This window comes from Aplidium turbinatum, chromosome 10 (genome assembly GCF_918807975.1).
Source record: "Aplidium turbinatum chromosome 10, kaAplTurb1.1, whole genome shotgun sequence".
NCBI classification, from domain to species: domain Eukaryota; kingdom Metazoa; phylum Chordata; class Ascidiacea; order Aplousobranchia; family Polyclinidae; genus Aplidium; species Aplidium turbinatum.
The window spans coordinates 934,306-962,027 of NC_137481.1; the positions used below are offsets into that span (position 1 = coordinate 934,306).

At 41.6% G+C, this 27,722-nt stretch overlaps 1 protein-coding gene across 1 annotated transcript in view; it reads right to left on the reverse strand.

Moving 5' to 3' along the window:
* Positions 1-425: 425 nt before the first annotated feature.
* Positions 426-27,722, reverse strand: part of LOC145778072 (uncharacterized) — a 31,677-nt gene continuing 4,380 nt past the window's right edge. The window contains exons 2-12 of the mRNA XM_082589481.1: positions 19,995-20,196; positions 7,885-8,110; positions 7,382-7,616; positions 3,617-3,708; positions 3,168-3,330; positions 2,709-2,859; positions 2,290-2,439; positions 1,993-2,143; positions 1,751-1,900; positions 1,580-1,644; positions 426-1,346 (exon numbers count right to left, since the gene is read on the reverse strand). Coding sequence (XP_082445607.1) covers positions 1,079-1,346; positions 1,580-1,644; positions 1,751-1,900; positions 1,993-2,143; positions 2,290-2,439; positions 2,709-2,859; positions 3,168-3,330; positions 3,617-3,708; positions 7,382-7,616; positions 7,885-8,110; positions 19,995-20,196 — 1,853 coding nt within the window. The 3' untranslated portion in view covers positions 426-1,078. The remainder of the gene's footprint in view (positions 1,347-1,579; positions 1,645-1,750; positions 1,901-1,992; positions 2,144-2,289; positions 2,440-2,708; positions 2,860-3,167; positions 3,331-3,616; positions 3,709-7,381; positions 7,617-7,884; positions 8,111-19,994; positions 20,197-27,722) is intronic.

The window sequence follows — 27,722 nt, forward strand, 5'->3', positions numbered from 1 at the left end:
TGAGGTTTGATGAGAGATGTCCCTGATGCAGTTCATAAGAGATCAGCTACAAAAAAAAAAATTTAATGTCTTAACGTGACTGCGTTTCTTTGTACCAAGATATGCTTTAGATTTTTACAACACTATACAAATCGTTTTAAGGCGACAGTATTATCTTTTCTTGCACATGTTTAGTTTAAATCTGTAAACTCAATTCTGCCAGAAACACACATAACTAAAAAACAATCAGCTTTTCAGTGGTGCCTTACCAGTGATGAGCACAATGTTCCAAATTGTACTTTTTCAAATATATTTCATTTATTTAGTGTTTGTATACTGCAGCCAATAATGGCCGAAAAGGGCGCAATCACAAATTCAGCAGCCAGTGTTGCATGGAATGAAAGATATTCCAGAGGCTGGTCTGTCCGCCACATCCACACACAGTGTGATCACAACGATTCAAGTGTATTATCGCACAACGACGTCACTGCTAAAAAAGTTCACAATGATTCATGTTTATAAAATTTGATTATAAAACCAGTTGAATGGGTCTGGGTGAGAAACCTCAAGGCGCCCTGAAATATTGATTCAAAACAACAAACTTGTTCCATGCGCCACCTCGGCAGAATTAAAAGTAAAAAAACATAATTAAAAATACATGAACGACGCAAACATCGACAGACACTATGCGTGACGTCACTTCCATATCTGTCGTGACGTCATCATTAACTCACTTTCAACGATGACACACGATGCACAGCAAGATAAGGAATTACGTAACAATTTTCTACGTCATATGTACAGGAGCAGAGAAGGTTCAACCAGTGGGCAAACAAAGGGGCGGAAACAAGGGAATCAGTGACAACAGATGTCACGCAGGTGGCGCCTGAAACATGAATTGGGGAGGAGCAAAGTAAGATACTTTCATCTCTGGGTTGAAAACACAATGCGCCATCTAGAGTCAGTGAAGCGGAAAGGAAGAATCGACTCAATTGTCACCAAACACGATAAAGGGCGGTAAAGAGCACCAATCGCTGTGAATACAGCTGTTATTGTTCGCTCATGCGTAGCAACGTCACAATTCAAGCATGAACATTGTTCATATCATGCTGGATGGTTGGTAACCACGGGAGTCGTAGTTGCGGTCGCCATAGTTACCGTTGTCGTCATCAAACTCGCTGTCCCCGTAACTCGCATTCCTGTTCCGGTCGCCATATTGCTGCTGGTAGTTGCCATCGCTGTATGGCTGCTGCTGCTGCTGCTGCTGGTCGGTGTACTGGTCGTCATAGTAACCGCGCTGGTCGTAGTTGTCACCAGATCCACCATGCTGGTAGTTGTTCTGGTTGCCTTGGTAACCAACGTTGTAACTGAAACAAAACTTTTGTTATGTGGTGGACAAAGCAGCATATGACGTCATATGCGCCATGGTGAGGACACAGGGCATGCACTGAGTCGGATCATGAAGACGGGCGCAGTTGAGGCACAGCAACCTACGCCCACTATCAGCGACAACTAACGGAGTTAACAAACTACATGCCATCCTCGCAGGGGTAGCGCTTTCTCGTGACGACCATTGTGAAGCAAACGCAAAGTAACTCACCGGTCGTGGTGGGGGTCGGTGGCGTCGTCCATGTACGGGTAGCTGCTCTTTTCGTCCGCGCGGCTCTGTTGAGTAACAATCAGGTTATATTGAGGCAGTGACGGGGGGGAGTGTTCATAATGAAATCAACAAAACGCCTATTCACAAACTTATCACAAAATGCGCACTCACGTGAGACGCTTGTTGATCATGAAGCTCCTCACGTGATTGGTACCGCGGCGGTAGATCGACCCGAAGCTGCTCACGTGACCTGTTCAAGTCTTCACGTGACCTCGCCAAGTTGTCCCAGCTCTTGTTGAGGACCTCGATGTGGTCGGCGACCTGGAACAATCCCGGATGTATCAACATGTTCAACAGCGACACCATGTGTCAGTGATGGATGGGGACAACAAATCACACAAGTCGCTACCAACCTTATCAATCTCCTCACAAGACGCCCTCCGACGTAGACTGGAGTCATTGTAGAGCTCCCCCCGTTGCATGTGGTTGAGGGGGATTAATGTGACGCTGTCTCTGGCCTGACCGGGGTACTTCTCATCCACTAGGTGCTCCAGGGAGTACGACCTGCAACACCAAATCGTTGTTGCTATGGAGATCGACACGTCATATGACGTGCGTGGCTGGCTGGTTTTCCAAGAACATTTCAGTTCATGGCAACCAGATGGGAATGAAGGAAATAAAAGTAAGGAAACTACGCTCTTTAGCCCCACCTTGCCATGCTCGCCTTCGATGGGTTGTAATCACTGGCTGGCGGTAAGCTGGACTCCCTTCCATCAGGTGTCCTCATAGAATCCAACAAGCTGGACTGGGAGTGGCGAGCGGTCGATGACGTCATCGCCGGCTGGTACTTTGCTTTTACCCTGAATGAGGTCATAACTAATTAAAATTGTTTCAAAAATATTCATCCGCGGAAGATGAATACAAAGTGGCGCATTCAGCTGAATTCAGTTAAAGAAGCAAAACTACAATTACGTTGAAACAACATAACGACAACCCACATGCTTCAAAGTGTCAACACAAGAAATAAAACTCCGTCCACATCCAATTAAACGTGTTCATTGCATTAGAGGTACACACGAAAGTGAACGACAATGCAAGAAGTGAAACGCGTCTGCCCGCGCTTACTCACCCGGTCTTCTTTGTGTTGTATCCAACATTTTTCTTCTTCTTCTTGCAGTAGCAGCACAGGGCAATGATAGCGATGATGATGACGAGTAACAGGCCTCCTCCAATAGCGGCCCATATATACCAGGCCAGGCCAGCAAACATGGGTATCGGCTCTGTGAATCAAATCATCATCAAGATTTAACCAACAACGTCCTGCTTGCTACGATAGATGTCAAACTGTCAGTGACATGCCAGAAACATAAAGGTAGTGTCGCGTCCCAGGGAGATCCCCTGTTACAATACAAACTAGCAGATCGCTGATTTACAAATGTGACGTCACATTCAATTCAGCTCAAGAAGCGTTTGCAAGAACGACGGATCTTGCGGTCTGGGACATTAATGGACGGACTTCAAAGTCTATCACGATGAAAACAAATTGTCAACAAATCATCATCAGACGTAAATTGAAGGCAATCCTCACTTCCGTTGGGCCACCTCAGGTCGTCCACCATGATGCGTGCCACGGCGGCGGGGGGCACACCGTTGTCTGCCTTGCACTCGAAGTATTCGTACCCGGGTAAGCTGTAGAGATCGGACATGTACAAGTCGGGGGTGTCGTAGTATTCCAAGTCGCCAGGAATCACCTGTGGAATGAGGATGCTGTCACTTGTTGTCGCTGCACTGATTCTTCATCTTTAATTGTGTCTCGGGGGAGCAAGGTGTAACCGATACTGCAGGTCAGTTCAAAGCGATTGATTCACCACGCCCGTCTATGGCTCCTACTTCGTTGTCGACATCAAACGAGAAATGACCAACAAACAACAACTTCAAACTGTCCAGATCGATGACGGCATAAATTATCATGTTTCATATGAATGCACAAATCATGTCCAAGCGGAATAATTAATAAATTACCGACCACACACTCACCCAGTCGTACTTGGGGGCTTTGTACCCGTCTGCCTCACAATAGACGAACAATGTGGTCAAGTTGGCCCATATCCGCGCATTCACCGGGTGATCTGGGGGGAGAGATGCTCAGTTAATCATGACACAAGGAAAGGTCGACAAATCAACTAGACACTAGAGCAGTGGTTCTTAACCTGGGAGCCGTGCTCCCCATAGGGCGTCTAGGAGCGTCAACCAATTCTCATGGAGGGGTGCGCAAACCCTACAATGATATTTCATCTTTTTGTGGTGATTCCTGTATTGTCAGCCCGATATACGTCATAATGTTTTCATAATATGTGATAATGCGTCAAAAGTTTTTTGAAGTAACTTTGGTGAAATTGAAGTTATGCTCTGCTTGGTCTACAATCTGGCTTCATAAGTGAAAGAAATTAGTGTTAGCAGTGTAGTACTCCTTGTAGTTATCGCGATGCTTTATACAAATGGTCAGAGATTCAAACATTGGTGCCTTATACAATCATTTTTCAATCTGTAGCTTTACAACGTTCAAGGCCAATTATGTCATTAATTTATCCACTTGTTTGAAATCATGATCTTGAAATGCTAACAGCGCTTTGTTTCACATATCTTTGTGAGGAAACAAAATTGCTGCGGTTGTGCAAAATCGCGAGGCGCAAAGACTGTGGCCAACTGGCCATGGCTGAAGGGAAACGTGATAGAAAAAAGGTTAATAAGAACCGCCATTGCAGTAGAAGGAATTATCTGATCCACAAACTATGCGGCTTGCTCCCAGTATTACAGTAGGGGCCAGGGGGTGGGGGGGGGTCTTTTAGGATACAACAGGACATTCTAAAACCTCTGAAATTTTTATTTGAAATTTCCCTCCAAATAACAAGATCCGTTGTCGGCCATGTCCACTTGTCCAGGAGTAAGCCTAATGAATGTAAATTAGTGATGGTTGCTACTATTGCTAGAACAGATAGTGATGGCAACCGCCTACTTGTTATAATGAAACAAGTCAAATGTGCATTTATTGATATAAGGTCAAAGTGGTCAATATTCATGGCATGCTGAGCTATATTGGGTCAAGCTGGCTGGACTTCCACTGGTGTACAGGTTAACCAAAAACCGTGGTGCTAAAGCTCTCCATATTTGGCTTGTGTTTTAGTACAGTAGCAAATAATATTAGTAGTTTAAATGCCATAAACAAAAAGTGGCGTCCATACAACATTAGGAAATTAAACGCAAAAAGTAATTTTCATGGAAGGGGAGGTTTTGGACGAAAATTTCAAAAAAAAAAATTCTAGAGGTCTTAGAATATGGGAGCAAGTCTTTTAGGCGCTGACAGTTAGGCGCTGGTCTAATAGGCGCGCACACTGTGGCGTCTGGATATTTATGTGCGGAGCACTGTGGCGCCCGTTCATTTAGGTGCTATTCCTAGTAAAGTATGTAGATTGTATCAGCATGGCAGCTTGCCAGAAAATTATATCATGGCTTCCGTGAGTGAAGCTGCTTAAACCGGCAATGCTTTTCACACAAAATGTTTCTCGATCAAAAAGACTGTAGGCTAAATTACGTAAACTTTTTGCTTAAAATTTTCCAAATTTTCTCCATAATTATTCTGCTGTACCTCCTAAAGCATTGCGCGCAGAAATGAAGTAAAATTTTTCTCATGTGCAGAATTGTTTTGGCATTCGATTAAACTACATATATTTTCAAATTATTTTATCATGCTTGGGTAGTAAAGATTATAATGAAGTACACTTTTCTGCCAATTTTTAATTTTTTTAGAAATTAGAAAAAACACCGTATGGAAAGTTGCTAGTCGTACATTGAATGTTTTAAATTTTATTGCAAAGCTTTGCATCTTCGGATAGCTGAAGATGTATGCTTTCATTTGATGTCAAGATTGTGCGTCTACGTCGATCACATGAGATGTTTTTACGGCGTAAATACAACAGATTTGTGTGAAAAATGTCTGGTTATTTAGATTAAACGTCTTGACCTCGGTGGTTGCGAAAGAGTTAAGTCAAATAATAACTACACTAAACATCAGTAAAAAAATCATACCTTAGTCTATATTGAAGCGGGTGGTTAAAATTTTAGTGTGCAGTGCCTGACTTTGCAAGTAGCCTAGGCTACAGCAAAGAAGCCACAGCAAGCTCTTTTGTTTGAGAAGGTAGGCTACACGAGGTGGAAAGGATGAAGATTTTTATTAAACAATTAATAAATACGAAAAATGCGCAATCAAACACTGCAACGTATACATGAAGCCATCAGCAGTAATTTTTTCGAAGTTGAAATAGTCGAAGCTGCCATATCAATCTTTGCTTTATGATGTGGCAAACTTACCAAACTTTTCGGTGCAAATGAAGTGCTCAGATCCAACATCGGCTTATATGCAGGGCAATTAGACCAGCAGACCACCTGATCTCCACAGGACACGTACTTCTGGAGTAGAAGTTGCCGATTTAAAGGCGCAGCTTTGTGCAATCTGTTACCTTTAATAATTACTTCTACTTGAGACGGATAGATCGTGTGGAGTTGAGGTGCGTGAAAACGCTCTACTACTCTTGATATTAGCACATTTCTACAGGACATTTGCAATGCATCCTGAACACAAGTTGCAGCCAGATGGAACTTTACTTAATCTGTTATCTTTCGCAATAACTTCTGTTCGAGATGGATTGGCCATGTGACGAGAACGCGTAAGACGCTCTACTACTGTTCACATGAATACATTTCTACAGGGCATATAGGCTACACCTTGGCTACAAGTTGCAAGCATAATGGTGGGACTTCGCTCGTTATTAAACCTAGTCGGGGTTTTGACGGAAAACTAAATTACTCTTCACTTAAGCCTACCGCCCGGTTGAATACAGGCTACGGTACATTTTTTACTGATGTTTAGTGTAGTTATTATTTGACCTAACTAAAAGTGAACTCATACATGTTCGGAAACTTGAATAATTTATTGATAAAGCTTTCGCCGACGCAAACCTGGACTAACAAGAAATAAATGCTGAACACGCGCATTAAAAAAACAACATATTTTTCTGTTCAATATAACATTTAATGTGAAAATCATTGCCGGTTTAAGCAGCTTCACTCACGGAAGCCATAACATATTTTTCTGTTCAATATAACATTTTGTGTGAAAATCATTGCCGGTTTAAGCAGCTTCACCCACTGAAGCCATGACATATTTTTCCCTTCGATATAACAATTTGTGTGAAAATCATTCCCGGTTTAAGCAGCTTCACCCATATATTTTTTCTGTTGAATATAACATTTTGTGTGAAAAAGCATTGGCGGTTTAAGCAACTTCACTCACTGAAGCCATGACCAACAACGCACACGCATTAACAAAACAATATATTTTCCTGTTCAATATAATATTTTGTGTGAAAAGCATTGCCCTACGCCCCTACCTGCTAAGCTGATACAATCTACAGACTTTACTAGGAATAGCACCTAAATGAACGGGCGCCACAGTGCTCCGCACATAAATATCCAGACGCCACAGTGTGCGCGCCTATTAGACCAGCGCCTAACTGTCAGCGCCTAAAAGACGTGGACCCTAGAATATCCTGCTGTATTCTAAAACTATAGTTAAAGTTGGGTTTGAAAATATAAGCCGATTACTCCCCCCCCCCTAATTACAGGCAAGTCATACAACGACCAGCTACCAATAGGGGGGGGGGTTAGACCAAACATTTAGCTTTAACCCTTTCAAAGTACGGAGACATATGCAAAAACACAAAAAATCAACCACTAGCTACTTACATAGAACCTTGACTGAATGGTTGAGTGATTTCGGTGTTCCTTTGTAAGCGGGGTGTTCAACAAGACAGGTAAAGTTGCGTTTGTGGTCGAATCTGGTCGGATACTCCAGCACCAAGTCCAACGTCACGTCCCACAGCTTGTCACTAAAGGGATTCTTGGACACCACAGGCACGGCGCTGCTTGGGAGGGGTTCGCTACCGTTCCACCACGATAGTTGAGACACTGGCTTTCCTCCCTGTGAATGATCAGTTTCTTATGTTTGTACAACGTACTACAATGCACATCACAAATACTAAATGATTAAAATGACGCCAAAAGAAATTTATCAGAAGAAACTTTGATGACTGTGCATTGCTGCCATGGTGATACAGCAAGACAGAATGCTGTCTATGACGCGTTGTGCTCGCCATCGCTTGTTCCATGAGAGCAAAAAATTTAATAATCAAGATGAAAAACAGGAACAACTTATGGACTTGATGGTGTTGAACACTCACGGCACTCACCGAGCTGCTGCACCGGGCCACCGATGTTTTGGTGTATTCCAACACTGTGCCATTTCCTTCTGGAATGATAGTAGGGGTCCTAGGGGTCACCCACACCACTATGGGGTACTTGTCACTGAGAAGTGTAGGTTCTCCGGGCTGGACAATCTCGCACCAATATTGCCCCTCGTCTGGGACGGCAACATTTGTGATGGTCAAGAACCCTCCAATCAGCGTCGACCGGGCCCTGTGACGTCATATCAGTTATATACAACAATAAAATCTGTCAAAAAATCAATAAATAATATGCTCAAATCTGGTATTTGAAAAGCTGGAAGTCAAGAGCCACCTACCCAAAGACACTCGAAAATTTGAAACTACCAGGGATGTTTGCGCACATTCTGAAAACATCTTCCGTCACAAACACCCGCAGCAACCTCTCAAAGAAGGACTTATTGACCATCAAAAACTTAAAATCAAAGGACATGACCTATCTTCTCAGCGACAAGGGCGGTGAATTTTGTATGATCGCAACGGAACGTTACGATGCAGCCGCCCAACAACACCTGAGCGACGTAAAAGTGTATATACAGTACAATTGAAACTACAAGGATCAAAAAAGCGCAAACCATAGAATGGAAACTAAACAGCACGTAGTGGATTATAGCCACCAGAGCTCAACTACCACATCACATGACCAGATCTTACATCACCAACTCAAGTATGCCACGATTCTACCACCTGATCAAGACTCACAAAGAAGGACCTGACATCAAGATTCGTCCATCGTCCCAAGTACAAACGGGCCAGCCGCCAAACTGTCCCACCTAGTCTTCACCTTGCTCAACCCCTTACGGAAAGACGTTCTGGCACACCTCACAAACAGTCAAGAACTACTCAACTAACTCAGAGACATGCCAGGAAACACCCTGAGAAAATTCAACTTCCCCTTCAGCCTGGATGTGACAGCAATGTACACCTCCGTCCCTCCTAAGGAAGCGATCAACAACGCGATCCAAAAACTGTCGACAGGAAGAACACAAATCTGCAGCCCGTTCCACCCTGAAGAGATCGGTTCCCTCCTCGAGATTGTCCTTCAAAACAACGTCTTCACATTCAAGAAGCTCTTATAGCAAAGTTGACGGTCCACCAATGGGGAACGTCGTATCTGGAGTCCGCGCCATCCTCTACATGGACACCCTTGAAAAGTAGACACTGCGAAAGCTACAGACGATACATTGACCACACATTCTTGCTGACAGTCAACGACAGGGAAACCTGAGCCATCCAAAACGCTCTCAATCAACGGAATGGCCCGTTTCGGCGAGTTCTCTATTCGGCGAGAGCGTTTTTCGGCGAGTGCCCTATTCGGCGAGTTTTTGAAATTTTTGAAAGGAAGTTATCGGGCAATTTTTTGAAATTTTTGAAAGGTTATCATTGCCGTTTCTACATCGTTTTAACGTCGCTCAACGTTGAAATCGTGCAGTAAAAAATAAAACAGCTTGGATTGAAGGGTGGCTTAAATTATCGGGTGCCTAACAGTTCATTTTATAAGACTAACGAAATGTGTGGCCTATCGTTTTAACATTGCTAAACGTTGAAATCGTGTAGAAAAAGGTACTCTTGCCAGTTAGTCTAACAGTTCATTTTTACATTGTAGTAACAGAATGAAAAGGCTAACCAAATGTGTGGCCTACAGCTTGGATTGAAAGGAAATTATCGGGTACCGTAGCCTAGTTATCCCGACCAGCAAAAATTGCCGTTTTTACATCGTTTTAACGTCGCTAAACGTTGAAATCGAATAGAAAAGAGAGCTTTTGCTGACTAGGATACGTTGAAACTGAGAAACATTCGCAGTATAAAATTGTATAAAACATTAAAGCTACAGAAGTAAAGTAGTTTTGATGATACGAATTTTAGTACAAAAAATAATAAGGTCTGGCAGCACTACTTCTAAACATATATATAGTTAGGCTAGGAAATTTCATGACAAAAATAACTAATATATATATTCTAAGTTTGCATACAGAAGGTGATGTAGCATTCAAACAACCCAATCAGCCTAACAGTTCGTATTTTTCAAAAACTCGCCGAAAAAGGCCCTCGCCGAATAGGGAACTCGCTGAATCAGACTAGCCGAATCGGACTCGCCGAATAGTAGCAGACCCCTCAATCAAGCGCACCCAGCTATTAACTTTGAAATAGAACTACCAACAGCAAACAACGCCATCTCACTAACGGACTTCACCATAAAGATCGACAGAGATGGCACAATCCACCACGAGTTCTACCAGAAAAAGGCAAAGGCAAAACTACTCTCATACTTTGACTCGACCCTGCCCACAAGTATCAAGAAGACCATACTCTTAAAAACGAAATACAGAGAAGATAGGACAGATGTTCCTCACCCACCAGAGCAACACCCCAAGGACTTTCTTCAGCAACCTCTCAGACGACGACACCAGCAAAATAGACAAACCCCACAAACACCATTACAACCCAATACATTTTGAATTTCCTTTGATGAGCGATGACGCGGAAGAAAAAAGTTTGCAAAGACCTAGATTTGCCAGTCTGCCTCTTTTGACGCTCAGGAACCCTCCGAAACGCCCTTCAAAAACCACAAAAATCCGAACCTTGCCGGCTACAAAACTGCCAACTACGGAATGACGACATGTGTAGGCTGGCCCCTTTTTGGGTAATTTTGGAAATTGATTAGGCCTGGGTGTTAAATTTTTGCTTTGACCCAAAAAAATGAGATTCCCAAAATTTTTTTGGATTTGAACCATGTCTAGACCCTGCCCCGGGCCCCGGTCCGTATCGCCAGTTGACGAAATTTAAAACAGCTGTAACTTTTACAATATTCATGTTAATAATGTCATGTAAGTACTCATTTTCATTGGTTTTTCATGGAGAACAAGAATCTAAAGGTTTTTGATACATATGGCATGATTTAGAAATCTTGTTTTTTTGTAATTATTTGAAAAATTACTGTTATTACGCTTATTAGCCTTATTTTGCATAGCAATGTCTGAAACAACTGCCTTTGTGTTTACTGTATTTATTCTCTTGATTTCAGCATAGTATTGTAAGGTTTGTCAAATTTTTAATATGGATGAGAGAAAAAGAAGAAAAATTGCAAAAGATCCGCTTGATATTGGTATGTACCAACCCATGAGTCAGTCAATGCTTCCGCTTAAGCTAGATGTCCTGAGGCATTATCTGTATTTGCGAAATATTAAGTACACAAATGATGTAGGACAAACTGTGCTCTACAATGAAGTTTATGACTGCATCTGTAAAATCTACATCCATTCCAGCAACAAAAAGTAAGAATAATAGCCGAAATGCAAGACCTAGAAAAAATGAGGAAGGAAGTTAACAAAAGAAAGAATCCCAAACGAATTCTTGACTTCACAGATCATCTAAGTTTGATTTTCTCTATTCTTAAAAGTATATACAACTGATGTACCAATACCAGAGAGAGAATTTTACAATGACCAGTGCACTGACAGGAAAATGATGAATTCCTTCTCTGTTGACAAACAACAAACTGCTAAATATCAGCGTAAACTCAGAAATCAACTCCAGCTGACCAGTCTTCAACCGGAACTATCAACGTTGGAATGCCACGAAGAGAGCAGCTCTTGTCGAGGAAGCGGATCTGAAAAGAGCAGTGCAAGTAGCTCCGAACTATGGGAAGAAGAAACTTGTCAGGAACACCAGTCAGCTTCTAGCTCTTCATACTTCACACAATCACTGCAAAACACAGCTGTTGTTGCAGCGCAGATCAATGTTGGTGAAGAGCAGGTAGCGAAAATTTTAACTGCTTATAACCAAGACATTGGTTACCAAGCAGTGGTAACGAGAAAGTAAGTTTTTGGTCAGAGGGAAAAAGCACGGAGACAACAGATAAGTGAAATGAGACAAAATGCTGTATATGGTATGTTTGGTATGGTGCTAAGCTAGTTTTTAACTACTCTGTTGTTTCACAGCCTGACGATACTTATCTGGGATTTTGCAGCCCTGAAAGTGGGACTGGTATGTAATGCATATGATTTTATATTATCTGTTGAACTAAAGGAGCTGGATAGCCATATAAAGCATAACTAGTGAGAGCAATGTGTGGTGTAAAGCTGATGGACAAAGGGAATACCGAAGAACTTATGAGCTTGCTTGGGTTGAATGAGAGTGTTGATAAGTTGGCAAAAGCGAATGGAGTGAGGTGGTATGGGCATGTTTTGAGAAGGGATGAAGATGATGTTTTGAGAAGAGCGCTGGAGTTGCGAGTGGAGGGTCGTAGAAAACAAGGAAGACCAAAGAAAACATGGAAAAAGCAAGTTGAGGAAGAAAGCAGCAAGGTGGGCTTGACAAGAGAGGACGCGCTAGACAGTTCGATGTGGAGGCAGGGTGTGAAGACGATTGCGGCACTTGGAGGTGAATCCGGCCACCCTCGGTAACGGGGACATCACCGGATTAAAACTGGACTACTACAGTACACATGATACAAAGTGAACTAAAGTAGCCTATGAAAGACTGCTTCTGTTCTTGGATGGATATTTCTAACAATGACACTTTTCTCAACAGGTAAATGTGTAGCTGATAGCACCTTGGACTTCTTGGAATCATTGGAGGTTGATGCTGGGGATATCTGTGTGTTAGGCTGTGACGGAACAAGCTGCAACACTGGGTTGAAAGGGGGTTCAATGGCATGCATTGAACAAAGGCTGGCAAGACCGTGTCAACGAGTAGTAGGCATGTTGTATCATTGTGAACTGCCACTACGCAAGCTGTTTGAAAAACTTGATGGTTCAACAACAGGCCCAAGTAGCTTTTCTGGACCAATTGGTCAGCTGGCAGCAGCCTTGCCAGAAGTTTGATCCTCTCAAGCTTGCAGAATTTCCATTGCTAAGCAAAGAAGTCGAAAATAGTTTGTCAACAGATGCAAAATATCTTTATCAAATGTGCATGATGGTGAATGATGGAAATATTTCTGGGGCACGGCTAAAGAAAAAAATGAGCTGATGTAGATTTTACGATGCAGCTGTGTAGATTTTACAAATGCAGTCATAAACTTCATTGTAGAGCACAGTTTGTCCTACATCATTTGTGTACTTAATATTTCGCAAATACAGATAATGCCTCAGGACATCTAGCTTAAGCGGAAGCATTGACTGACTCATGGGTTGGTACATACCAATATCAAGCGGATCTTTTGCAATTTTTCTTCTTTTTCTCTCATCCATATTAAAAATTTGACAAACCTTACAATACTATGCTGAAATCAAGAGAATAAATACAGTAAACACAAAGGCAGTTGTTTCAGACATTGCTATGCAAAATAAGGCTAATAAGCGTAATAACAGTAATTTTTCAAATAATTACAAAAAAACAAGATTTCTAAATCATGCCATATGTATCAAAAACCTTTAGATTCTTGTTCTCCATGAAAAACCAATGAAAATGAGTACTTACATGACATCATTAACATGAATATTGTAAAAGTTACAGCTGTTTTAAATTTCGTCAACTGGCGATACGGACCGGGGCCCGGGGCAGGGTCTAGACATGGTTCAAATCCAAAAAAATTTTGGGAATCTCATTTTTTTGGGTCAAAGCAAAAATTTAACACCCAGGCCTAATCAATTTCCAAAATCACCCAAAAAGGGGCCAGCCTAAATTGTGTACCACCAAGAACTGTGTCTACAAGATCATATGCAAGAAGTTACATAGGCAGCACGATACGTCCACCATAGGCGCCGACTCCAGGGGGGCGGCGCCTCCCCGTGAAATTAGCTCGGGGTGGCTGCCCCCCCGCAAATTATTTAAAAAAAATCCTAAATCAAATGTTTTTAAGTTCAGATTTGCGTTAGTTTGACCTTCATTGCAGATCGATCTCAATTAAAAGATCTACCTGTTGCAGCAAGAGCGCTGCTCCTAAGATAACAAAAGAAACAGACGTACGGTAGCTGATAAACGATAGCATGGTGCCGTTGAAGCATAGTAATGATTGAAAAACGCTTTTCTTGATTTCTTCCGCTTTGTTTTTTTTGGGAGTGTCAATAAGGAGGTGCGGTTTGCTCAGTTTAGTATCTACGCGTATTAAGAGCTAAAGTTCAAAGTGACCAGCATATAATAATTCAAAGTAGTCTACAGGCCTCGAAATTCGTTTTTGTTGACGGCGGACAAACGTGTCCGGTCGGAGCAGCTATCTCTCGACAAATTAAGTCTCACGGCGGACAAACCAGTTTTAGCCGTCGATCGTCATGCTTAATCACTTTATCTTGATAATAATTCTTCGTCATTTCAGAACTATAACTACGGTTTTAGAAGGTTTTTTAAAAATTCAGTAAAGTCACTCTGAAAGGCTTTCATCAGCCAACGACTTGCGCTTGAAGAGTCAAAGCGTGGTGTAGCTGGTCAATACGTCACATAACTGATTAACTTCCACCGAACGAGGTCGTGTGGCTTATTGCGTCACAGTGCTCTGGCAGGAGTCGGAAAATTTCTACACCAACGCTACTATTTTCTGATGTGCAAAGTTTCACAGGCTTTTTTCTTTAAGTTTATTTTTGCGTGTCATGTGAGCAAAAGTGAATTTTCCTTGGGTCTTTTCTTTCTTACTGTAATACCCAAACTTAACAAATTTTATTGCATCTTGCTGTAATAGCCTACCCGTATAATCTAATTTAGTACAACCAACCTTGCCTATAATTATTACTCGGAGATCAAAGCCAGACATTGCGATGTAAAACTTGAATTAAATTTAGCGTGATTAGTGTAGAAGTACCTGTACTCCTATCGATTCTTAGCGAAGACTTCACCTTTGTTACGCTGATTCAATGTCATCAATCGTTGAAGCAATGTAAAAATCGAAAGTTTTTCTCCTTGAATGGAAGCTAAGGGATACAGTATTCACATTTTCTCGATGCGCGCTAGAATGCGCTGGAAAATATATCATCGCAAAAATTGTTCGTGCTATGCAATGACGATTTGTATCGCTAGTTCCTGTGTTATTTCTCGGCAAACAAATATGACCGATCTAGATGGTAGTTCCCGCGGACATCACATGCTGTGACGGTGGACATGTCCGATGTCCGCCGTGAATTTCGAGACCTGAGCCTGCATTATAAAGCTTGGCGATATACAATGGCAGATAGACACAAACAAACATCAATGCTGACAAACAAACATCAGCATTTTGAATGTAACCAATCAGTCGGCTAGAAAGTTTGCCCCCCCGGCAATTTTCAAAACCCGGCGCCTATGACGTCCACTCCAATCCCGCCTGAAAGAACACCTTAGCTCAGATAAAAGTTCGGTCTTTGATCATCAACAACAACGCCTCGCCGACTTTGAATTTACAATCATTGCCAGAGAGAACGACGCGGTACAATTGTGCTTCAAAGAGGCCATTTTCATAAGTAGACACTAGACAGAGTTCAAGTTGACAGAGTTCAAAGATCAACAACCGTGCCGAAAAACCACAACTGATCTATTGATCAACTGATTCGACAAGAAAAAATTACAGCACGGCTAAATTCATAATGCCCGACCATACATCAACTCATCAGACAGCAGCCTCAAGCCAAACAAAAGAATCGCGTGAAACAACGACTCACTGGCTTCATTCAACACCATTCGTCATAGCACATGACTAGGGAACTGTGTTCAGAAAGCTAGTGCAAACGCTGTTGAAAGCAAAACTCAATCTACTGAAGTTCTGAACAACAATAAATTTGACATTCCTGCAGCAACCGCGCAAGATGACCCGATATGAAATGAAGACGAAGCGGTTTCATCCCACGCGGACACCAGAAGGGTTCTGGATCCATCTCGTATTAACTTGTAGCGAGAGCAAGCATTGTGATCAGTTAGAGCAACGGTTCTTAAACTTTTTGAGACACGCCTCCCTTTTACAATTCTAACAAAATTCGCGCCCCACCTTGTTTCAAAATCAAAAAAACACTATTTAGGACAGCAATTCATTTCCAGGTAAGTTGCATTAATGTGAAAGATGTAACTTTTTTTGGATACCAAATGTTTAATTTGGGGATTAGTAGCAGATATAATGCACAGCTCAGATCGACTTCACGGTCAAGTTTGTTTCTAGATTTTGTCTTTATGTTCACGAGAGTAGAAAAACCATTTGCGCACAAGTAAGTGGATGAAAGTGGAAGAAGTGTGCCACAGCACCCACAGTCCACACTCTTGTAAATGTGCACATATTTCACCCAGAACTCAGTTAGTGGCATTGCTTCAAGGTTATCACTTTTAGCTTTCAATATAATTTCATTTTAGCTTCAAGAATTCCTCTTGTAAATTGCCGGAAATAATTTCTCATTTAGAGGAAAAGGATTCCTTGTCATCTGCCATTCTGGACGTTCGGTGTCACCCAAGTCTGGAAAATAGCGTTCAAATTCTTGTTTTAAAAGTTGACGATGGCAATTCACTTCGAAATTTAGCTCGCCCTTCAGTTCAGTTCAATTTGGTTTTTCTCGAGTATCAAGGTTGGAAAATCAAGCTGCGTTTCTTTTTTTAACTCGACGATGCCACAGCCCTAGTTTTGCTATGAAAGCATGGATGGCATCATAGTCTTTAATGCTATGAGTAATGAGTATTTTTGCCCTGCAGAAGCAGATTTAAATTATTAAGGGCTTCAAAAATGTCCACGAGGTAGGCCAACTCGACGGGCCAAATTCCAAAAGACGCTTCTACAACTTCTGCCGACGACGATTGGCGAAAGCACTTGCTACTTGCAATCTTCATTTTTTGTAAAAGAGTCTTTCTTGCATTGGAAATAAGCTAAAGGTGTACTTTGGTGGTCAAGGTGTTTTGTTTTTTCAAGATGACGCTGCGAACGAGTTGGTCTCAAACCGTCGTTGCTCAGATTTTAAAGACATATGACGCATTGTGGTACAACTTGGTCATTTACTAAGTCATCTATAAAGCCAAACTTCAGATAATTTTCGTCATACTTTCTCTTTTTTCCCCACTCTATTAATGTCAATAGAACTGATTAATTAATAATAAACCTAATTAAATCAATGCTAAAATTAAAAAAAAAAGTTTACGCATGGTATTATTGTAGAATTGGGGATAGGCTACTGCTGTACTTCTAGCCTCTGTCACTTGTTGGTCCGTCGTTGCCATTATCATTACAACTAAAGCTCGAGGCTGCTGTATCAGGAAACCGTTGTGTTACGAGAGTTAAGGTGTCGCAGAAACATTTAGCAACGTCTAAAACATCACAAAGAATGCGAGATGTGACAACAACACGCTCTACAAACACTGTAGGGGTAGGCTACCACTGGAACACAAAGTTTCATCTTCAACAATCGACTTTCCTGCGTAGTTGTGAAGACATGTTTAGTCATAATTCATGCAGAGTTTTTTCAAGTTTTTGCGCCCCCCTTGTGAGCTTCACACGCCCCCCAAGGGGGGCGCGCCCCCCAGTTTAAGAACCACTGAGTTAGAGTGTCAGATGGAATCAAAAAGTCGAATTTAAAAGTAATAAATATCAACTCAGCCGCAAACATCACAAAACAACCAGCACATAGTCTGACCATCCAGTGTGTAACTTAACTCCAAGCGAACGTGGTTCACCCCAAAACCTCTCAAGCAACCAGCAGGCTACTATTTCATGAATCGCTATAGCCGCGATGTTTGTGATGTCATCTGTCAAAATGACAACAGACCGATGCTTCATATAACCCTCCTGGCTATGACGTCATATCAATCACTAAATCAAAGAGACGATGACAAACAATTTGCTTAGGAGCAAAATGAGATTAGTTTTGCAAAATGTTGCTTGCATCATCCTTCATCAGTGCTCTTCTCTGGCTAGCAAAACAAATTATTTTGATATTGCTTTGGCGTTTGAAAACGTTGAATCAATCGTGGGTGACCGAGTAGAATGAAACCGCCAACCAATCACAAGCTACGGTTTAAGTGACGTAAAAAATGGCGAAAAGAAGATGATAGAAAGCAAATTAAGTGATGGATTTTTTGTCAGCTGGTTGGCTTAGGGGTTAGGGTTAGGGCTAGAAAGTAGTCATTTCATTGACGCGGGTTCGATTCCCACTACTGCTATTGCTCTTTTTCTTCTGTAATTACCAAATAAAGTTTAAAACAAGCATTAACTCTCTGGATGAGTGCGAGAAGGATCACAATTGGACGGTAGCCTCTTATAACATGTTCTGATTGGTTGGCGGTTGCATTCTAATCAATTTCAGTGGCAGAATTTCGACTTGTTAAAGTGGCTACCGACAGATTCAACTTAGTCGCCATCTTGCTCACATTTTTCAACCATAACGGAACCATAAAACGTCAAGATGAGGTTATGACGTTGTGGACCATTGATTCGATGCAAACAAACGCTTTTGCCACAACAGCAGGTGAAAGCTGGACACAAAGAAGGTGCAGTTACCTTCAAACAACAAGAAATCAGCGTAGGATAGGAGCAGCCATTAGATAGCGAATCAATCGTTTTTACATTGCAGACGTTGAATCAATGTAAAAAACGATTGATTTGCTGTCTGAGTTGTGAGATGTCAGCATAATGAGCAGAAAAATTTTCCTTGGGCAATGCGGGGCGTCGAACAATTAGACGACAATTCCTGCGCAACATGGCGGCCACCGACCATCACCAATGGACCTTCAGGCTAACCAGGCCTGTAATTACAAACCTTTCAGTGTTTGATGAAGCGTAAACAACTGCAAAGTTTTACACAACGACATTCAACCAGCAGGGGTGTGGACTATGATGTGTGCACTGAACAACCAGTCACTAAGCCCACGCATTGACCTTATATGACAATTAATGTGAGGAGAAAAGGTCTTCTTCTTCACTTGTGTTTACTTTCAACTCCAAGACAATAGACGTTGCATATTAAAATCTCACATTACTAGGCACGCAAACCTTAAGATTAGCCGCAGGTTCGCCAACACCGAGTGAACATGCGCATACTTAGCCATGGCAGGCTCTGCATGTGAGAAACTGGAAACGAAACCTTGAAACACCTAAGTTAAAATGTTGGTATCTTTATCCTCTAACTGCGCAAGCACCACTGAGGGCTTAATCCTGGCCAGTTTTGCATACTTGTGGAAGCTAAAACCACTGACGTAGGTCTAGAGATTGACCGTGTGAGGTTGTTTCTTATAATATAATTCATTATATTCACCAGCGACTTGTTGGACACTACATTGATCTTTTAAATGAGCATGCCAACTTGTATGAACAAAAAACAACCACCCTTTGCTTTTGCTCTCACTCTGACCACAATGTGCCTGAGTTTGATACATTGATGCCAGGATTTGTTATAAAGACATGGATTGTGATGTAACAAAACTAATTGTGAAGGCGCACAATTGCACATAGCCCTCCATAGCACAGGAACAAGATCTTGTATTTCACACAACCACATGAGCCAAAGACGAAACAACATTTCACCAACTAAGTGAACAACAAAGCCTTGAATGACGTCATCACAAAAGAATTAATGGCGTGACATACAGAGAACGAAAGAGAGAGATACCACTGTGAACTGGATCGTCACGGTCAATGGCCACGGCCTCAAACAACCTGCTGGTTGAAAGCAGCTACAAGTACAATTGCGGATGATGTCACGCAAATTAGAAACAAAAATGTTGCGCTAGACTCTGCAAATTAGAAATAAAAATGTTGCACTAGACTAGAGTCTAGGTCTTGCTTCTAAACAAGACTATAGTCTTGTTTCTAATTTGCGTGACGTCATGCGCAATTGCAGCTGCTTCATCGTTTATGTATATTATATATAGTCTCTAGCGACTAGAGATTGCATAAACGATGAGTGAAAATTAAAGTCTAAGATATTGAAGCTATTCTTTTATTTGTATTTCACTTTTTCATTGACACACCGTGCATTGGTGTATCTAGTTATACACAGCAACAACTAAAAAGATAATGACATCTTTAAAAATGCGTTCAAGTAAAGTTTAGCATTCACCAAAGCGTCATAATGCTCCATGCTGAAGATGATCATAACCATCAATGAAGTGCGACAGTGACAGTCTGTAACCATGATGACTGCCAAACTAACAAAACCAAAAAGTTATCAAGCCTTGAGGTAAAACAACAATCTCGTGCTTACGGTGGGAGATCGAATTGGCCGAATATGGTAGTGAGACCTCCCGGGAAGTACTGGGCGACATCAACAACAATATTTGATCCGTTTGCTTGAAACTTCCACTTCAAGAGATCGTTGATGGCAGGAAGGGTGCAAGGCAGCTCGACAGACTCCCCTGACACTATGTACTTGGGTGCCAGTACCTGCTGCTCCCGGCCGCAATGTCCTGAAATAGAAGATTGGTTGATGGTCACCCACTAGTCACTACAAGAGGGCTTTCGAAAAAAGCACTAAAAATCAAAAATATAATTATAATTAGAATTCTTTCGTTGTTAATCTTTAGTCAATGGTGAGATGTTTTACAAACTCAGCAATTCACTTCAGTCATGCCAGCACACAAATACTAAAAGTGACTAATGTCATCGCATGGTTGGTAGTGACATGCCACATATGTCATGTTGTAAAAACCGAACTTTTCAAGTTAAAATATTTTTGCACTTCTTTAGCTGAAGTGAAAGGTTTGTGGTTAATAACGTCAATGAACGGATGAAACAATCACAAAAATAAACGCAAAACTGATATTTAAAATATACAATAACATACACATAAAACATAACATGGATTGGTATAAGAATAATGAAAGAGTGAGTACAAGCTACACATACGGTATGCACAAAGTGACAGATGGGTTAAATTCCAATGTTGCAATTAGTCAGTGAATTCTGTTAATTAAGTCAGCAATTAGTCAGTTAAATAAAAGAAACGGCTTATAAAAGTGACAAAGGTGGTTAAAATGCATATTGCACATGATTTTTGCCATACTTAGAATTAGAATGATCAGCTACACTGGAGTTGTCACAATGTATAGAATTTCAACCAAAACTATGCGATGGCTTCACAACATTCTTGAGGTTTCCGTTCCATACGAGGCTATACAGTAACTTCTCCCACGACCAATCTACCATATCACTAAGTTTTCATTTTGCGATTCGTCATGGTCAATATCACTGCACACTAAGACAAGTGAAAGGAACCGTGCCCCTGTTGAGCCGCAGTGCCCACTGCCATCAGATTGGCACTGCCATAAACAGGATGCCTGTGACCTACATCCGACACCATCGGACATTCGGACAATCTCCCTGTCCTTGCAGGCATCCAACCAGCTGAGCTTCGTCACGAAGAAGCTATCCTGTCTCAGAAGCCATCCTGTCTCTTTCTCGCCACGCTACGAACCCCAAATACTTTCTCCACTCAAGTCTCTATGAGAGTCTGTAAGCGAGCAAACCCGGCTACTGATATCGAGACATGTACTGTATTTGTATGTGCCGCATAACTCCTGATGAAAACCACTGAAGACCGATCCATCAGTGCAGCTACCTGGGCAGACCACCAATGGAGCTCGAGGTGGAAGAAGAACTCAAGACTTCAAAGTTTCATCTAGGGACAGTCTACCATCCCTAGTTTCATCTCTCACACCGGCCTCCACCCAACCAAAATGCATTTGCCAAGGAAGGCCTGGGTGCGACTCAACCACCTGCATACTGGCTACGAACTATTCCGCTCCATGCACAAATATGGAGATGGCTCATCCGCGATCTGTGAGGGTGGCAAGGAAGAACAAACTGCAGACAACACCTTTTGTAGCTGCGCCAAATGGTGTGAGTGGTCTATGTGAACCGGATGACTAATCAATTCAGTGACTGCTCGACACCTGCTCGACACCAAACATCTAGACGGAGTCTCCGCCACTGCCCAAGGGTAGTAAAAGGCAGAGCTCCTCGACCCCGGGAGTAGCAAAGAAAGTTCAAACAAAGAAGTGAAAGAAAAACAAAACTTGGTTTTTGGTTTGCAAGCCCCAACTTAAATAAAGCTAAAATTGTAGCCTCGAGTTGAACTGAAAAGGGATCGCTCTATAACCCATTTAGCCTACTTACATGATGCTGTGAAAATTAGTGACTTCAGCAAACAAGAAATGTATTACAAATTAAAATAGTTGTATTTTTCATTTTGTTTATACATTGCCACTACATCAACATAGAGCAGTGTTTCTCAACCTTTTTTGGCCCGACGCCCCTTTCATGAACTGGCAAAATTTTACCGCCCCCCCAACAATAACGATTCATTACGAAAAGCGAATATAAAACAATAAATGCTATTAATACTACAAAAAGTGCTCAATGCCAAGCAAAAAGTCAAGCAGAGCGAATTACATCTAATATAGCTACTTAAGGACCTTCTGATGATCCCCCTGTTGTAACTATATTTGATGAAAAGCAAACATATATTTGCAAGCATGAAAACAGTATAGGCCTAGCGGTAGTCAGTGTGAACCATGGGCTTGGTGAGAAAGTGCCAATTTCTTCACATCCGGTGTAAAGCCAGTGAGAAACATTCGAAGATCACCTCTTATGGATATGTCAAGTGGGTTTCGCTGTTTGGTATGTAGCAGAACAACACAGCTGAATCCCTTTTCCATCAGGAAATGCTATCACGAAGATACGATCTCTTTGACGAAATTGTTACGCTGGGCGGTAGATGGGTTAAAAAATGCCTCCTAATGATCAAAACGCCCCCCCCCCCTTAAGCCGAGGTAATCATACCGCAGGCCTTAAAACTCGTGTTTTTTTCCGGCAGCCATCGTGGCCTACCGAGAGCTCCTTCTCGGCGACCAAATTGGCACGCTTGGAGGCCAAAATACAAATAACGATAGCACAAGTAAATAGAATTAAACTTGCTACAATGCCAAAATGATTACTTAGTGTTGTTGAAGTCTAGGCGAGGTCCTGCTATAGAATCGTTGTACCACGCAATAACTGCTTTATCGGGATTGTAATCCAGTATTGCGGAATTAACTAACGACCCTAAATTGTTTCAACTGCTCGCTGCTTAGTGAATTGTTTCAACTGCATACCGTCTTTCGTAAAACTTGACCATTTATACCATTACAGGCCTCGAAATTCACGGCGGACACCGCGGACATGTCCGCCGTCACAGCATGTGATGTCCGCGCGAAGTACCCTCTAGATCGGTCATATTTGTCCGCCAGAAATAACACAAGAGCTAGCGATGCAAATCGTCATTGCATAGCACGAACAATTGTTGCGAGAATACAATTTCTCTCGCATTCTAGCACGCATCTAGAAAATGTGAATACCGTATTGTATCCCTCAGCTTCCATTCAAGCAGGAAAACTTTCGATTTTTACGTTGCTTCAACGATTGATGACATTGAATCATCGTAACAAATGGGAGTACCGGTACTTCTACACTAATCATGCGCCACTTAGTTCAAGTCTTATGTCACAATGTCTGGCTTTGATCTCCGACGAGTAATATTAATAAGGAAAGGTTTGTTACAAAATTAGAAATATGAGTAGGCTATTACCAGTGGCGGCTCGTGCCTTTTGCTCATGGGGGTGCTGCAAATAATGATGTTAAATGTGACGTCATAGAGTGGCAGGAACGGACGAGCGCCGAAGGCGCGAGCCTTCTAGGGGGGTCTGGGGGCATGCCCCCCCAGAAAATTTTGCACTTTTATATGCTCTAAAATGCCATTCCTGGTGTTTTCAGGACAAAAAATAAAAATTTGAAGCAGTTGAAAATGTGGATCTTTAGAACTTTGAAACAAAAAATTTTTTTTTCTTAAAATGAAAAACCTGACTTGGCGATTATACATCACTTGCACTTAGAACACTTGCACACAATCTTCCTGAAAGCAGATAATCAATACCATGATTGGTTTGAAGGTAGGTGGCAAGTTCAACTACTGCTCCCATGGACTGAATGCAAGCTGTGAGTGTCTTGTTCAAAAGCCCAGCCGTTCCACATCCACCCAAATCTTCAAAATTTTTGTTTCCTCCTTCATGAAAATGCACCCCAACATGATTTTGTTCATGGCTGATGCTCATCATCGGCATATGAGCAGATCTTTTCAAGATAGATTGGAGGGCAGGAAATCACCAGTCACTCAGCAGTCTTGTCGTCCAGGACATGGCTGATGCTTAATAGCATGAACACAGGATCTCTTTCTTTCTCTCCTGAACAAAGTACCAAAATTTTATAGGCTTATCATATCTGCACTATACTGCTTGTTTCTTTGACATCCACAGACTGTACAATGTACATACCTTTAAAACAAGTTTCAACAAGATGTTGACAAGATGTCAACAAGATTTTCAACAAGAGTTGACAACAAGATGCAGCAAAATTTGTTAAGTTTTGGTATTACAACTTAGAAAAAGCCCAGGGAAATTTCACTTTCGCTCACATGACACGCAAAAATAAACCTAAAAAAAGCCTAGTGAAACTTTGCACAGCAGAAAATAGTAGCGTTAGTGTAGAAGTTTCCCGACTCGTGCCCAGAGCATTGTTTTTTTTTATACAACCACAGTCTGCCACACGACCTCGTTTGATGGAAGTTAATCAGATACACGGCGCTTTGACTCTTCAAGCATACGTCGTTGGTCTGATGAAAGCCTTTCAGAGTGACTTTACTGATTTTTTAAAAAGCCTTCTAAAACCGTATAGCTATTAGTTATACTTCTCAAATGGCGAAGAAATATCAAGATAAAGTGATTAAGCATTACGATTGACATTAAAACTGGTGTGTCCGCCGTGAGATTTAATTTGTCCGCCGAGATAGCTGCTCAGACCGGACACGTTTGTCCGCCGTCAACAAAAACGAATTTCGAGGCCTGCCATTATGATGTCACCATTGAGAGTGTGAAGTCACTAACCCACAGCAGAAACATTTCTCAACTCTGAAGACACGTGTTTTCTCCTCGGATGTCAACTAACCTAACCCAGACAACAAAATCCGTAATTTTTACATTGATTCTACGTTTGCAGTCGTTAAATCAGGGTAAAAATGACGAGTTTTGTTGTCTGGGTAGTTCTCCTTTTTACCAACGATTCAATGTCCGACAACATTGAATCGACATAAAAACGACAATATTGCCAGCCGATGTAAATTAGCACTTCAGATTAACACTTTGTTAAAATAAACGTCGGGAATTGCAAACAAGACTTATAGCTGGTGATCGCAGCTGGATATTTTGCATGCAATAGCAAATGTTTCCGCACAATACAACAGTGGTGACTATGACGCGCTGACCTAATTCTGCACCACGGGTCCACGTCTTTTAGGCGCAGACAGTTAGGCGCCGGTCAAATAGGCGCGCACACTGTGGCGTCAGGATATTTAGGTGCGGAGCACTGTGGCGCCCGTTCATTTAGGTGCTATTCCTAGTAAAGTCTGCAGATAGTATCAACTCAGCTTTGGCAAAACCTAGTTGGGGTTTTGACGGAAAACTAAGTTACTCTTCAGTCTTCACTCAAGCCTACCACCCGCTTGAATATAGGCTACGGCATATTTTTTACTGATGTTTACTGTTTAGTGTAGTTATTATTTGACTTAACTGAAAGTGAACTCAGTCATGTTCGGAAACTTGAATAATTTATTGATAAAGCTGTCGCCGACGCAAACCTGGACTAACAATAAGTAAATGCCGAACACGCCCATTAAAAAAACAATATGTATATTTTTCTGTTCAATATAACATTTTGTGTGAAAAGCATTACCGGACAAAGCAGCTTCACTCATTGAAGCCAACACTAACAACAAGTAAATGCACGCGCAGTCGCGCATTAACAAAACAACATATTTTTTGTTCAATATAACAATTTGTGTGAAAAGCATTGCCCTACCTGCCAAGCTGATACAATCTGCAGACTTTACTAGGAATAGCACCTAAATGAACGAGCGTCACAGTGCTTCGCACCTAAATATCCTGACGCCACAGTGTGCGCGCCTATTTGACCCGCGTCTAACTGTCTGCGCCTAAAAGACTTGTTCCCTGCACCACTCTTTGATACTACATATTTTCGACAGTTAATCCCCTAGCCAATTAAATAATTGGCTAGAAGAAACCGGCGGCCAAATTGGCCGACTGAGGAGGTAGCACCGGCGGTCATTCAAACACTACTTAGCGGTCATGGCCGCCGGCTGCTTTAAGGCTTGATACCGCCCCCCTAAAAAATCAAAACGCCCCCTGGGGAGCGGTACCGCCCCCGTTGAGAACCAATGATATATATATAGAGAATGAAAATAAGCATTCAGGAAGCTATCAAGTCAATAACTTCCTGACATTGTCCCACCCACTGACAGTGAAATATTAATTGAAGGCATGTAAGCAAGATGGTAATGACGTGCAGTCCTGCAATCCTTATGGAATATTATCAATTGGTCATTATTATGTAGCTTAAGCCTGGGTTTTTTTTTTTGCTGAGACTTTTCGGTCATTTGTCCAAAATGACTTGAAAAAACTCGGTCATTTTTCATTTATTTCGGTCAATTTTTTCTGATGAAAATATTTCCTTTCAAGTAGCTGATACAAACCAAAATTTGCACTTCCTGACTAGCTACAACATTAAGGTTTGCTGAGAAACGTTTTTTTCAGACATTTTGACCGAATTGACTTTATTTTTTCGGACAGTTTGCTAAAAAATTGGTCAATGACCGATAAATGACCAATAAAAAAACCTTAGGCTTAAGCGCATGAAGCAGAGTAACGCAGCCGGATTCATCATATTTACATGCATTTTAACATTTTCAGAAAACGAAAATTACATTGAAACAAATTTCACATCGAACGTTTTCGACATCATATGATATCCTCTTCAAGAATAACAATTGAATTATATAATACAGTAATTTTATCTACATCTGAACAAAATACAGCGGTTAAATATTCGATTTATCAAAAAGAAAGAAAAAACTGCTCAGTACTTCTGACTAGCTTAGCACTTAACAATATAGATGAGAATCTAAGGGCAACTGACATTAAACAACTGGTGTTCTCCAATTAAATATATATAGTTAGTTAGTTACGTAATAAAAATAAAACAAAATTTATAAAAATTTGTGCTCCAGGCTTAAATGCACCACATTGGAAACAATAGCCCCGCCCCGATAGCTCAGTTGGTTGATTGATTGAATTTTTATCCTCGGACTGGGAAAGCTTCAATGCAGAGCTTAATCCTGGCAGTTTCGCATACTTGTAGAGGCTTTGAATCACTGACGCAGGCCCGGTCACTGATATTGACAGTAAAGTTTCCGATTGTTGAAGTCATGTTGCCGGGGGAACTATTCCATCCATTAAATGAAAAGCTGAATGGAAAGCAGTCCTTAGAATGCGTTGCTCAAGCCATAGGCGCCGGGTTTTGAAAATTGCCGGGGGGGCAAACTTTCTAGCCGACTGATTGGTTACATTCAAAATGCTGATGTTTGTTTGTCAGCATTGATGTTTGTTTGCGTCTATCTGCCATTGTATATATATCGCCAAGCTTTATAATGTAGGCTCAGGTCTCGAAATTCACGGCGGACATCGGACATGTCCACCGTCACAGCATGTGATGTCCGCGGGAACTACCATCTAGATCGGTCATATTTGTTCGCCGAGAAATAACACAGGAACTAGCGATACAAATCGTCATTGCATAGCATGAACAATTTTTGCGATGATTTATTTTCCAGCGCATTCTAGCGCGCATCGAGAAAATGTGAATACTGTATCCCTTAGCTTCCATTCAAGGAGAAAAACTTTCGATTTTTACATTGCTTCAACGATTGATGACATTGAATCAGAGTAACAAAGGTGAATTCTTCGCTAAGAATCGATAGGAGTACAGGTACTTCTACAGTTCTACACTAATCATGCTAAATTTAATTCAAGTTTTACATCGCAATGTCTGG